Source organism: Pezoporus wallicus, unplaced genomic scaffold, assembly GCF_028554395.1.
Source record: "Pezoporus wallicus isolate ANWC-B61680 ecotype Strahan unplaced genomic scaffold, APGP_CSIRO_Pwel_v1 contig_14689, whole genome shotgun sequence".
NCBI lineage: Eukaryota > Metazoa > Chordata > Aves > Psittaciformes > Psittacidae > Pezoporus > Pezoporus wallicus.
In genome coordinates, this window is record NW_026637698.1 from 987,668 (window position 1) to 1,001,834 (window position 14,167).

General features: G+C 44.0%; 1 protein-coding gene across 2 annotated transcripts; it reads left to right on the forward strand.

The window, feature by feature from the left end:
• The first annotated feature begins 796 nt into the window (after nt 1-796).
• On the forward strand, nt 797-14,149 carry MMP23B (matrix metallopeptidase 23B). 2 transcript variants are annotated; one of them, XM_057407298.1, is made up of 8 exons: nt 797-2,165; nt 5,047-5,192; nt 6,366-6,505; nt 7,927-8,094; nt 9,917-10,081; nt 10,701-10,811; nt 11,366-11,492; nt 12,116-14,149. In XM_057407298.1, the coding sequence occupies exons 1-8, from the start codon at nt 1,995-1,997 to the stop codon at nt 12,288-12,290; spliced, it is 1,203 nt and encodes a 400-aa protein (XP_057263281.1). In that variant the 5' UTR covers nt 797-1,994; the 3' UTR covers nt 12,291-14,149. The 2 variants fall into 2 exon arrangements, with proteins under 2 accessions (XP_057263281.1, XP_057263282.1); XM_057407299.1 differs by having other exon boundaries at nt 5,051-5,192.
• Nucleotides 14,150-14,167: the final 18 nt, after the last annotated feature.

Genomic DNA, 14,167 nt, shown 5'->3' on the forward strand with positions numbered 1-14,167 from the left:
AAAGCCATGAGATCCTTAACCCAGGGCAGAGGAAAGGGGTGAAGTGTCAACAGATGTGCACTCTGGTCCTAGTAATCCTTAAACTATCTATGGAAAAGAGCTGTGCTTGAAACTTAACAACCACGGTATTCATGAACTAGGTGTAATCCTGAAATTCTGCTTTTTATCAGCAGCACGTCGCTGAGGATTCTGGCCAGAGCTTGTACACCAAGGAATCCACATGCACAGAGACTTTATCAGAAGCATTGTTACTGTGCACAGCATCGAGTTCATGTGTCTCCCTTAGCTCCCCAAGTTGCATCTGTAAGTTCTGAATACCTCAGCATAAGAGCTTTCCTCATCTGACTCTCATTGCCACGATAACTGAGGTTTATCTTGGCCTTACTGCTGAGCTGGTTTCTGAGCAAATACTTGGCTTCAGTTTTTAAAGTTCTAGAGGCATTCAGCAGCCAGGGGTTTGGTGAAGTTGGATGCAGAGGCGCTGAATTTCTATGTGGATGGGCACAGTGCATTCCCAGTTTATGGGGGGAAAGCAAACTATGTGCTTTCCAAGAAACCCAGCACTCTGATCCATCAAGGTCTAACCTGCTTCCTCTGCTTGATACCTTGATTGGAAAGCAGCATCCTAAATGTGTCACAGAGGCTATGAATCATTTCTAAGCTAAAGATTCCCATTCACCCACCACATGTGGCACCAGAAGGTAAATAGATGATGTACAGCATTGTCCTTTTCACCATTCAGACTACTTCAGTAACTCATGGGAAAGAGCTTGGTGTGCTCACCTTTAGCAGATGCACTCATGAGAGATTGACAAACTTGTTCGGGGGCTTGAGACATGGGTAAGTTTAGGATTGGTGGTGTTACCAATTTCTCAACAAAACGTTGCAAGCTTGGTTATGTACTAGGGGAAACAAATCAAATTAACCCATTTTCCATTGTTAACAGTGCAGGAATTTTCTGAAACCTCCCAGATGCTTCAGATACCCCCTAGGAATGTTTTACAGTGGCTGGCAACAGAGCTACTTCTTCCCTGCCACTTGCTTGTGAAACCAGGAGATTGCACAGTTCCTTTTCCTCTGCCTGAATGCTCAGCTGAGAGCAGCCCCCCCTCAGGAGCACCGAGCATCCAGACAGAAAAATGATGCTGTTTCTGAAAACCTGACAAGTGCTGAGTAAGCTTTGTAAGAAGTCCTGAACTGAGGGAATCTCTCTCATTATTCAGTTTAAAGCCATTCCCCTTTGTCACTACATGCCCTTGTACCAAGTCCCTGTCCAGATTTCTTGTCGGCCCCTTTAGGTATCGGGGGCTGTTAAGAAGGTCTCCCTGGAGCCGCCTTTTCTCCAGGCTGAACAAGTACAACTCTCTGAGCCTGTAAACCTCATGGAAGCTGGAGCTGATGTTTACTTTTATCTGAGTTTGTAAACTCCCTGAGCAGAATGTCCTAAGCAGAGAAGCCCTCCCTGCTCCCTCACAGCATCTCATTTTTCATTTCCCTCCAGAAGACAGCCCTTGACTAATGACAGCTCTTCTAGCGTTAAGCATCCCTAATGCAACATTCCAGGGGCGTGATGCTGGCTTCTGGATTCCTTTTTCTACCCCCTCCCCCAATTCTTTTCATTACATAAAGCTGGTAACTGCACATTTGTCCTCTGTTGATTACAGTCAGTTAAAAGAGTTCACATCCATCCCAGCTTGTTTCACTTTGCTGCTTCTCCTCCGCCAGCCCAACTTTCAGCTGCAGTAACATGATTCCACTTGGCAGAGGCTGAGAGAATCTTTGGCACATTGGAAAGAAGCTTAATGTAAAGGCTACTCTCTTCTTTCTTAATTTTTTTTAAAGCTTATTGAAACTCCAGTGCTTCTGCACAGCTTTGACAGTCACTGCAGGGCTGCTCACAAACGCTCCAAATGCAAGAGGATTACCAATGCATTCTGTGAAGAGAATGTCTTAGTATCTGTCACATCTCCCTCTAAGAAGCATTCAGGAAATACATGGATCAAGTAGAAGAGCTTTCTGCAAACAGAAGGAAGAGCTTCCTCTTGGTTGACAAGAAAAAGAGTAATGGCTGTAGAACCATGGTGGGATTTTTATGCATATTCCCAGTGGTGGCTTTGCTGGCTACTGTTGGAGATCCAGCTGGAGCTGCACTTCAGGAAAGTCAGGTAGGAGAAAGGATCTGATTCTCAAATGCTTGAAAGGGGAGTGGGGATATCAAACATATGTGCATGTGTATTCTTTTAGAAGATGAATACATTCAGGAAGCAGTCTAAACACTATATAAATAGCTCTAAAGGCAACAGAATCTGTTTGTGGCTGTTTGAGTCCCTTTTGCAAAGGATCCTAAAAGCTAATTATGCATCTAAACAGAACCAGGTCATTAGAAGTGTGTGTGCAAGTTGCAGGCAGCCAAACAGTGAATGCACAAAAGATTTGAGATATTTTTCCTCAGAGCTCTGGCTATTCTTCCGAGTACCTCTGCTTCCCCAGCCTGGTGTGATGTGGCATGCATGTATTCCGATGTCTGCAGCAGCAGTTCCTAGGAACTCCAGAGGCAGGACTCATGCTGTAAGATCTAAACTGGGAGTTAACACTGAACCTACAGAGACCATTAACTGATACTAACTTTCTGTCAAGGTCCATCTTTAGCAAGATATTGCAGGACAGACTGGTTGGGATTCAGGAGGAGCTGTGATAGGGCTCTGGGACTCTCAGAAGCTGATCTTAACTTCTGCTTTTAGCTTAATTTTACCTTAAATTAAAAAAAACCTAAGCCCAGTCTTTAGGTGCTCACATCCTCTCCTGCTGTTGGTGTCTGTGAAGATCCTGGCAACAGCACCCCTGATTTGCATTGTATGCTCAGGACTCTTACTAACTGGTGCTAAGTCAGTTACGTTACTGCTTAGTTTGAGTGGAACTGCATGACTTGGGGAGGAGAAGAGAATGAATTGCATTCATCACAACTCCGTGAAGTAAATTATTGGAGGTCTGACTGCACAGGGTGAATAGTGTAGAGCAGGGATGTTGGCCAGTGTCTGCCTTTATATATGTTGGCGTTTATTGCAGTGGTTGAGTACCTTCTAAGCTTTGTGAATGTTTGAGACCTTAACCCACAGTCACATGAGTTTCCAGCTCAGAGCAGCTGACCTCTTCTCCAGTATTGCCATAATCTTGGTTCTTTGGCATCCAGGCAGATCCTTTTGATCCAAATTACACTGAAATTTTTAACCAGGTCATCCCATTTCTGTGCGAATCCTCCGTCTGAGCTGTAGCATGTGTGGTTCTCCCCTCCTTCCCAATTCAGTTTGCAAGACTTCCTTAATTAAAAGCATCCTTTTGCACCAGTGGGAGGTAGAACAAAGGCTAGAGAACAACAGAATGTTTGAGCAAGGGAACTCAACCGTCTTGTTCCAGTGACCGGGTCAGATACAGGTTGCAGTGATTGCTCTTGGCCCTGAGTCACCCTTACTTTGGTCTGTATTTGAGGGACACATGACTTTCTCTCCTGCACTTTTTCAGCACTTACAGCCTCAGGGTTTTAAGGTCAATGGCTTCTCTTACAGCTCCAGTAGATCACTGAGACACAGACTAGCTGATCCTTCACCACCTTGCCTGTGCTGCACAATTTTCCTTTCATATCAAGGCAAAATGATATTCATAGAGTAGAATCAGAGGTAAAAAGCCACTGGAGTGGAGGGAAAGAGGCAGCAGCCAGTTTATCTTCATGTATGTGTGCCTTGGTGAAGAAGGGGCCAGGCCTTGAGCTAAGCAAACCTACAAGTATGTGTTCCTCAGCCAGATCCCTTAATACAGCAAAGTGGTAAAAGGGAAAAGTGATCCTGTGTGTTCTTTCAAGAGCAAATTGGCATCTGAAGGCTCCCACAAGTGTGATCTAATACCCTGCCAAAAGCTTGCAACTTAGAAGTCAAGGGATTAAGTAACATCTCTGTTTCATAGGTGATGCTCTATGGTGTTTGCATTCCTCATGTTCCAGGGCTCTGCTGACTTCACGTTGTGAGTCAGAATCACAGCTTGAGCTGGAAGAAAAACTAAGACTGTCCTAGAAAAGAAAGACACTGAGATGAGAACAAGGTAGAAACTAGTGCAGCTCACAGATGGGAGCAAAGGAGCCTGGTGGCCTGTTAGAGTCCCTCAGGCTGTTGCCAGTGATGACTAGCTGTAGTCACAGAGGTGCTGGTGATTTGAGCAGTACCTGGCAGCTGCTGCTTTGGGCTCCTTGTCTTTTCTTGCCATTGGCTTGCTGTGAGGCCAGCGAGATGCTGTTTTGACTCTCAGAGCCTCAGCTCTTCCATGAGTAACACAAAGACAGCTCTTGCTTTCTGTAGAATGTGCTGTGAGGCTGAACAAACACGTACTGGTGCAGCTTTTGTAATGTTGCCACTGTACCTATCAGTAAGTGTCTTGGTGCCTCTGGAGCAAAGATGACTTGGAGATGCTCAGTGTCTTAGACCTGAAGAGGGGAGGCAGAGCAGGTAGGCTTCCAGAGAACAATGTTGGGTCCCATTCTTTTACCTCCATTACTCAGGGCAAAAAGGCTTTTATAGTTTGAGTTGGACGTGTCATGAAATTTGGTGTCTTTTACTGTATGATGGTTTTAAATGCACTCCAGGGTTTCCAGGTTTCCTATTTACTTTGAAAGCATTTCAGATCCCCAGTGTAGCTCTATGAAGAGCTCTCTGCACAAAGAGTTGCCTGTTTTCCTCATTTATCCAGTATTTCATTTTTTCCTGTGGTGAAGCTGGAGAGCAATAGCAAAGTGAAGAGGAAATGAAAACTTTCCAGGAAGAGCTGCAGCACTGGCTGTGGCCAGAAACCTACTGAGGCCTCGTTTCTGTCTGTCTCTCCTGCCTTGGTTTTGTTCAGCGCACTTGGAACAGGCACACTTTGCACAGCACTACCAGCTGCTGCACTGGTCTTGTCCCCTGGACACCCTTAAGGGAGTACCAGTTCTCCCCAGCCTCCACATGCCCCGTACCTGGTAGTTTCTCTTTTAAACTGCTCAGTCCTCCTGTTTTGTCTTTTAAGGAAGATGCCATATCACCTGGGCTTCATGGAGTGAGCGCCTCTGCTTCGTACAGTGCAGCTTTTCCTCCTCGGCCTCCAGCACGGAGAAAACGATACACGATCACCCCAGGACACTTGAAATGGGACCACTTCAACTTGACATATAAGTATGGATTTGTATTAGCACTAAGAGATAGCACTAAGCAATGCCGGGGTCTTGAGTTCTCCTGCCATGGGTGTAAATATTAACCAGACGAGTACTGCTAATCCATTTGCTAGTGAATGGGTTGTTGCTAAAGCCACTCTCAAGTAGGAATAATTTCAAATGCTACACGTCTTACTCCAGCTGTGGAACACATGAAGCATTGTCACTATGCTAGAAGCTAGAATCATTCTATGATTCTATGCTGCAGCGCTGATCAGGACATGTTGACCTTCCTGTGGACAGCAGGGGTTAGTTTTGCCTCTTAAGACAAAGAACAAGTGGTTGGCGTGAACCCAACTCCTTCACAACGAGCAGAGAATATATCTCCCTTTACACTCATCCCATCTGAATTGTCCAGGTTTACACTCATTAACAGCCTGGCTTGATACAAAACCTTCTGCTCCCTTTAGGATGTGCTGGGCCGAAGGGAGAACATAAAGAGCATAGCTAAAACACAACCAGAGGGGATAGCAGAATATACACAGCTTTTCCCAATTGCTACACTTCAGGCAGTTTCCTGAATGCAGATCTTCACTGGGGACAAGGTAAGTATCTAGGAGCCATCTGTATGTTTCCATGGTACAAACAGGGGTTCTGCCACCCTGCACCAGTAGTATTCTTACGATTCAGCTGCAGCTATACCTGTGGCCTAAGCAAAACCTCTCTCGAGTCTTTCTCCCAATTTTTCTCAAAGAAAGTAACTTATTTCACTACCAGACCTTTGATATTCTGCCTGAGTTTGTTAACAATTCAGTGTGTGCACACACATGGCACTCATTGTAGCCTGAGTGTTACGAACAGGAGTTCCCTGCTGCTGACATGCAGTTGTTTCCTCTTCTAGCAGCACTGCACAACAGACTGGAGATGGTAGGATAGTTTTCCAGAAGAATCTAATCTAAAATGATGATCTTGAGGAGGGCCAAAAGCTGTAGGCCAGAGCATGTGATATGAAAGAGTATCACTAATATATTAGTCCTTGTGGGGGGTTATTAAATCCTCTTAGTATTGAGTTCAAGATACTTCTGTTTTGAACCTATTAGAGTGAATATAAAGGCTTGGTTGTCCGATTGCCTTGAGAGCCTTCTGTTGATGTTTGAAAAGAGCACTTCCCTGAAGCTGTTGTGTGTCCCTACAGAATCCTGTCCTTCCCAAGAAACCTCATAAACGCCAGGGACACACGCAGGGGACTGGCGGCTGCTTTCCGCATGTGGAGTGAAGTTTCACCCTTCAGCTTCAGAGAAGTGCCACGCCACATGGAGAGCGACTTGAAAATAGGTAAGGCTGGGTGGGGACACTGTGTTAACTCCATCAGGGATTGTAGGGTTTCAGTACATAAACCAGAAGTTTGGAGGCGGGAGATGGTCTGTCTTTGCTGTGTGGATTCAGCAGGGCCTCTTGGATAAGGTTTGGGGCATCATTTGCCCTCAGTCAGGTAGAGCAGCTGCTTTCAGTTGCTCTGAGTAAATGTTAGTATCAGAATTAACACTTTTCTGCAGTCAGGAAGCTGTAGGTGTTTGACAAGCATTAAAAATTCTCAGAATCTGCCACTGGGACAGGTTTATCTCTATCCCACAGGTGAGGAAACTGAGTACTGAAAGGTGAATGACATATGCAGGGTTGCACAGAGCCAAAGAACAGGTGATGGATTCCAGCTTCTTTATGGCTTCAGTCTCCCTTTTGTTGCTCTTATTGAAGCACCATTTTTTTTCTGTTACAGAATCCCAGCCTGGTTTGGGTTCAAGGGGACTTTAAAGCCCATCCAGTTCCAACCCCCTGCCATGGGCAGGGACCCCTTCCACTGGAGCAGCTTGCTCCAAGCCCCTGTGTCCAGCCTGGCCTTGAACACTGCCAGGGATGGGGCAGCCACAGCTTCTCTGGGCACCCTGTGCCAGCGCCTCAGCACCCTCACAGGGAAGAATTTTTAGCTAACACCTAATTTAGATCTAATCTAAACCCTTCCTTCTGCCCCTGTGTTGCTATCCAGTAGTTACTTCCAAGTTTCTCGGGCCTAGGAAAAGGTTAGTGCTGAGGTATTATCTGCTCAGTCTCAACCCCAGATGTAAATTCTTGCTGGATTTATGGTCTGTGTGAAATGATGATTTCCTGTGCAGATGGCAGCAGCACTAACAGAACCAGCACATCTACTGTTGTTTTGCAACGCACTCTTCACTCTCATGTTGTGTGATGCTCCTCAGACATGTGATTTGCCTTCGCAGGGGCCTGTCCTGTTGCCACGTGTGAGTCCAGGTGGCCAAATCCCAGGGGATGCATGGTACACTGTGATGCTATCACAATGCTAGCAAAAAGATGGGAAGCAGCTATGGCTCTATGGCTATCTATTTATCTACATGTAAAAGGGGAACGGTTCCACCCTGGGGTTGTCATCTTGCTGTCCAACTCCTCTTCAAATGAAAAATAATTCCAAGTGATGTTGCAAAAAAGAGCTCAATGTTCCTTTTGGAAAAGTAGACTCATTTGTGACCACTGGAAAGCTACGTCTGGGGTCTCACAGGACTGAGTACGGTTTGCATCACATAGCAATGACAACGGCTTGCATTTATTTTTCCCTTTGTGGCTCCGTAGGTTGGAAAACGTACAGGATATCAGCTTGGGATTTTTAGTAAACCACAGGTTTACAGATGTTGTATCCTGCTGGGCTTACCCTGCTAAATACACTAAATCATCATCTTTCACAGGCTTCTACTCTATCAACCACACGGACTGTCTGGAGTCTCTCATTCACCACTGCTTTGATGGCACAACGGGGGAGCTTGCCCATGCCTTCTTCCCACCCAACGGGGAAATCCACTTTGATGATCATGAATACTGGATATTGGGGAACACCCGCTTCAGCTGGAAAAAAGGTAACACATGTCTTGGAGCACATAATGAATGCCCATAGGATTTAGATGAGTTCTTGTTCTGGGCTTTACCTGATCTGGGAAAGACGCAGCAGAAAGGGTTGTCATTTTCTGAGTTTTGGAAGTTGTCTCTGTGATTGAACTCCTGTAGGGGTCCATGTCTGGTGGCAGTGCTGTTTCTGAGTAGTGTAGGGGACTCAATAATCATGACATCTGGCTTCTGCTCAGGCAGGCCCATCTCTGAGAAAGCACCGTGTTCTATTACTTCAGCTGGCTGGCGTGGCTGTTGCATTGCAGCTCTCCTGGCTCTATAGACATCTTGGAGTCTGTGTCACAGCTTGGTGGGTTATTTTCTTCTTGATTATTTTTTTAAGCAATATCAAAACTAACTCTAAATGAAAAGCAGATGGTCCTGGCTAACTAGCAAATGAAGTTCATACTGTACAGCCAACTCAGTACCTTGTTTGAAAGGAAGATATTCTGCTTTTCAACAGAGAGGAGATTTTAGGTGGCATAGAGGGACTTCTGTCCTTCTTTTCCAGGTAAGATCTAGGGACAAAGACCTAGGAGATGATTTTTTAAAGCAGAAAATGTCAGTGTCTGTTAAGAAAAGAACTGATTAGATCACATATTATAAGTACTCAGCTTTGAAACTATGTCCTTCTCCATCAGACTCCCGAAGTCTGCTCATTGTATCAAGTGGCAGTCGGTGTTTGTCAGGGGTAACAAAAATCGGGGAGCTTGCCTGGTAACAAACCCGTGCCTTGAAGTTACAGTTATCAGGGGACAGTGTGTTTCCCTAGGCTGTGTTGCTCCGCCAGCAGCTGCTTGAAACAAGCACAGATCCCTGCAAAACGTCATTCTCAGGCAAGTTTTACTAGGGTTATAAAATAAATCAGAATCCTCTCTCTTGTGGCAGTGTAACTCCATTCATTTTACATAGAGATGGTCATGCAGTTGATTCACTTGCAATTCGGTCACCTCTGTGAAACAGTAACACTGCTCCTGACTTCAGAAGGCCAGTGTGAGACCTTGCTACTTGTTTACAATGACTGATTCTCTTTCCAAACTGAATTAGGCACGTTCATTGGCATAAAGGAGGATGGGAACAAAGCAGAACAAAATCATTGCTCTTCTAAGTCACGTCAAAGAGATTTAACAGAAGTATTTAAGAGCCCTAAAAAAAATCCAGCCACGAGGGATTCCTATTTAATGCACTGATAATTTACATGTGCAAGCTGCCCCTTCCAGATGATTTCTTTCCATAAGCAGTCCGATTTAACATCGGAATCATGTGAGATTCTCATGGCCTGTAATTGTGCAAGATACCAAGATGTCAGCAATAGCACCTCTTGTGAGTCATCCTTCAGTTAAGAGCCCTCTCTGCTGGAAACAGGCTTCAAGCTGCTACTGCGAAACTCGAGTTTGACCCACAAGCTATGGGGCATACAGAGGTCAATTGAAGGCTCCTTCAGACTGGAATATTCCAGCTAAGAATCTCATTCCCTAACAGCAAAGTTAGCAGAAAGCTGACAAGAGTTTAGTGTTACACAGGCCACTTGCTTTCGTATCAGACATTGATCATCCAGAGCAGTTTTCCTGTAGTCTGGCAGTGTTGCTTTTTGTCCTGCTGTTTGAAATGAGAAGCATGTGGAAGTAATTGGCTCCTCTGCTTGCACCCAAACAGCTACAGAGATGATGAAACTTGGGTGACCTTTGATAAGACTTTATGGTTCTAGTCTAAAATACTTCCTCTGGTCCTACAGCAGGACTGGCAAATGTACTTCAGCACACACTGACAGCTGGTTTGCCATGTCTCTTCCAGGTGTTTGGCTTACAGATCTGGTGCATGTAGCAGCACATGAAATAGGACATGCCTTGGGTCTCATGCACTCCCTGAACCCCAATGCCCTCATGCACATCAACGCCACGCTGACTGGGAAAAAGTCCATCTCTCAGGATGAAGTTTGGGGAATTCACAGGCTTTACGGTAAGCAAAGCAGGGTTCTGCTCTAGGCTGTGCTGTGTAAAGGTTTGTCTGATGTCAGCTGCATCCTGTGGAGCTCTCATGTTGTTAGACCCTCAGCATTTGGCAGGACTAGGCCTTAAGCCAGCGAGCAGGAGCAATCCTAGTTCTTTTTATGCAAAGCTAAAAGGAGGTGTAGTGCTTGTTTCCAGCACTGCTCACTCCAAATGTGATGGACAGGAAGTTTCAGTCCACTCTGTGTTCTCTTTTGGTTGGACTTCTTAGTTTTATCATCTTGTATTAATAAATCTATCTGTAACCAACCAGGCTGTGGCCAAGCTTCTCTCAAGCTCTGACATATTTGCCTGTTACTCTTCAAACATTAGCTGGTGTAGGATGTAGAAATGGATACTCTTGAACCACTGATGCTACTACTTAATATTGAGACTGTTATGCATACCATAATGGCACCCTGCTTTATCTAGTTATTGTATTCATATTATTGTACTCTTGGTTTCGATGCTTTCCTGTCCCAGCTCTACCATTTACCTTGAACAATCTGATTTAGGTGAAATGTCTGTTTGCTTCTCAGAAGGAAGAGTCTACCCTAGTCTCTCCAATGCCTTGTCTCCTCCTCTTTCAGGATGTAAAGACAGATTATTTATGTGCCCATCGTGGGCACAAAAAGGATTCTGTGAGAAGCGCAGGAAGCTGATGAAAAAGCACTGTCCATCTACTTGTGACTTCTGCTATGGTATGGCACTTGTCTTCTGCTCTTCTTGGTGGGGCTTGCACAAAGGGAGGACGTAGAAGTTAAGTGGTGTCTGCTGCAGGGATGGGCAGGATCTTAATTCCACATGGGCTCAGAGCGCATCTGGGCAATTCAGCTTCAGATAATACCTACACACCTTAAGAAGATGGATCATGTAACTAGTACTGCTTTCTCCAGGACAGAGGTATTACTTTAGACCAGACTAATACTAAAGATGCAGTCATATAATTACAAGCCATATATTCTAGAGAACTGTTCATACACTGAATGTACACGCTTCCATGGGCAAGTTGATTTTTATCTACCTCTGTCACTTTACATGCCCCACAACTGTTACCTTTGCACATGAATATGTTACATGTCTGCCCAAGAACTGCTCAGTAGGAATTATATATATAAATATATATATTTATAAATTGATACTTTTATGGTGCCTTAGGTAATAACATAACTCTGTGAGTGTTTTGGAATGCCAGGAGCTCAGCCAGGAGATATGCTGACTTCTACCATTTCTTTCTCTCATCTCTGATGGACAGAATTCCCATTTCCAACAGTCCCCCCAACTCTGCCCCCACCAAGGACAAAAACCAAGACTGTTTCTGAAGGCAGGAACGTCACTTTCCGCTGTGGACAGAAGATCATTCATAAGAAAGGCAAAGTTTAGTAAGTGCTCTGTCATTTCCTCTAGTCCTTTAGGAAGCTTTACAGTTTACATACCAAAAATGAGGAGGAAGGATAGCAAAACCATGTAAATAAGAGCAGAGTTTATCTTCTAGAGCATGTCACTGTCCCATCTGATACTAGAGTAGAGAGGCTCACTGTGAGAAGGGAGCTTACAGATACCATCCCAACATTGCAAAGCATCAAGTCTGAAAGCAGAGCTGGGTTGAAAAAGGATAAAATCCAATTTACCTGTAGCACAAAGGTAATACTTAAAATCAGTTCAAATTCCCTGGCCTGTATTTTGGAAGAGTTACATTTACCCTTTCAGTTAATAGTTTGTTAGCTGTTACTGACGAACAACTGTGTTATTTCTGGATGTATCTAAAATTGAGAGTCCATGGGTTACTTTAGCCTGAGGACCCAAATTCCCATTAAGGTTCAGTAAGATTCAAGCTCCTGAATTACTCAGTTTAGTGCCCTGTTGTAACTTGACCTTGTTTTGTCCCATCTTTGCTGTACACTTACTTATCCAGCAAAACATACTAGAAGAACCACTCCCACATATTAACTGGTAGAATGCATTCTGGAGTTTAATTTAATTTCTATTCTTTTCCTTACAACAGCTGGTATAAAGATAAGGAGCTTCTGGAATACTCATATCCAGGTTACTTATCCTTAAATGAAGATCACATGAGCATCATTGCAAATGCAATTAATGAAGGAACTTACACTTGTATAGTAAAGAAAAAAGAAAGAATCTTGACTACTTATTCCTGGAGGATCAGACTGAAGCATTAACAGAGGCCTGAGAGCTTCCCTTCTGCTTGTTCTGTTTCAAATTCAGAGCGTTCCTTTGGCATTTTATATTTAATCTCCAGTTGTGCAATTGAAATTCTACATCAGCTGCTTCCACACCTTGGGCAAAAGGGACTCAGACTTGATCACTGGAATGTAAAACTTTTCCAAATTACTTTTAATGATAAAGGATTTATCAAGTATGTGCTGTACAGAGAATTAAAAGAGTTGGTTTTTATGAAGTGTCAGGTTTTGCAGTTGAAGTGTGGAACTCCACAGACTGCTGGAAAACAGGAATGTCACTTCATCAAAGGAACGGATGGATGGATTGCTAGCCCAGCTGCTGCAATGGAGGCAGAGGTATTGTGGAAGGAAAACAACCAGTTACACTCTCTAAGTGTTTTGCTGACCTTTGTTTTTTAGATCCTGGTACATGACAATAGTAGAACTTGGGAAAAGTAAAAGATCCAATATTACCTTTTCTTTTATTTGTCACCAAACCCTTTCTAATGATGTCATTCCACATATTGACATGCTTAGTTCCAGTATCCACAGAACACCTTTCCTGTCCTCCACCCGCTTTCCTGTGGTTTGTATTTATTACTCATGTAATCTCATCCCTGAGGCTGTTTACCTCTGTCAGCAGCTCCAACATATCCTTCAGGTGTCTGATCAATAAGCCTCTTGCCACTTTCAACAGAGATGTGGTAATTTCCATAAGTAATTTCCATCACTATCCTCCCCCAGTCACCAAACCATGGACTAAATGTGCCACATCCAACAGGAAAATCTTGTTAGTATTGGCTGGCAACACCCAGTGCACTCCAATGTCCACAGTGGTGGAGCATTCCCTCACAGTAAGGAATCCCTGACAGTCATGACATTTAGCAGGATTAAAGCACCTGCATTGCTCTTTCCTTAGGTTCAGCCTTTTCCCTGACTGCAGCAATGCCAAGGAAGCTGGGAAGGAAATAAATAACCTGACAGAGTGCAAGAAAGATGCACAGCCTGAAACACAAAATATACACACTCTTAGCACAGCCATGGGTTCTCTTTTCCTGTACTCTGGGCGATGTTGTAATAACACCCTGCTTCATAGTAGGTGTTACTGATCTCCACCTAGGAGGAAACCTTGCTAAAATCATGCACATTTCAGTTAACAGACCAGTAATAAACTGGTTTTCCTTCCATACCAGACAACCAGTTGGGCCTAAAGAAAAAACAGTTCTGCATTCCTCCACAGAAAAACCCCAAACCAAACAAACCCAACTAGTTCCAAAATTTACCACAGTTTTAGTACATCCAAATTCCAGTTCCGAGGCCTTTACCCAGGAAAAACCTCTTAAATTATAAACATTCTATCAGTTTCAGTACATTTTAAGTTAATCCTTTTATTGGACTGGTGCCTAGCTCTGACTGCACAAATACCTCAGTATTTTCCAAATCTTCCTGTTCCCAGAAAAGACCAGCAGCATTGTAAATCAGAGACTCAAAAGGATGTGATACTCCACCGTGATTCCTCAGGAGAAAGGACTGGAATATGGCATTATACAGTCAGGAAAGCTGAGCTCTTCTTTTTATGAAAAAGGGGTGTATTTAAAAGAACTTCCTATAGAAAATAAAGTTTCAAAGTCTCCATATTAAATCTTTTTGATTTACAAACCAATAGCATATTCCTTTTGCACCAGCACCACTATAAATACATAGATACAGCACAACAAACCACAGTCAGCTCAGCAGAGCACCCAAAAATACGGCCAGGGAGGAGTATCAAAAGCCTAACAGGAAAGAGACCTCAGGACTGGAATGGAGTTTTTGTCCTGAACTATATTCAGACACCTCCAATTTACTAACACCAAACACAGTACGAAAGGGTTGTT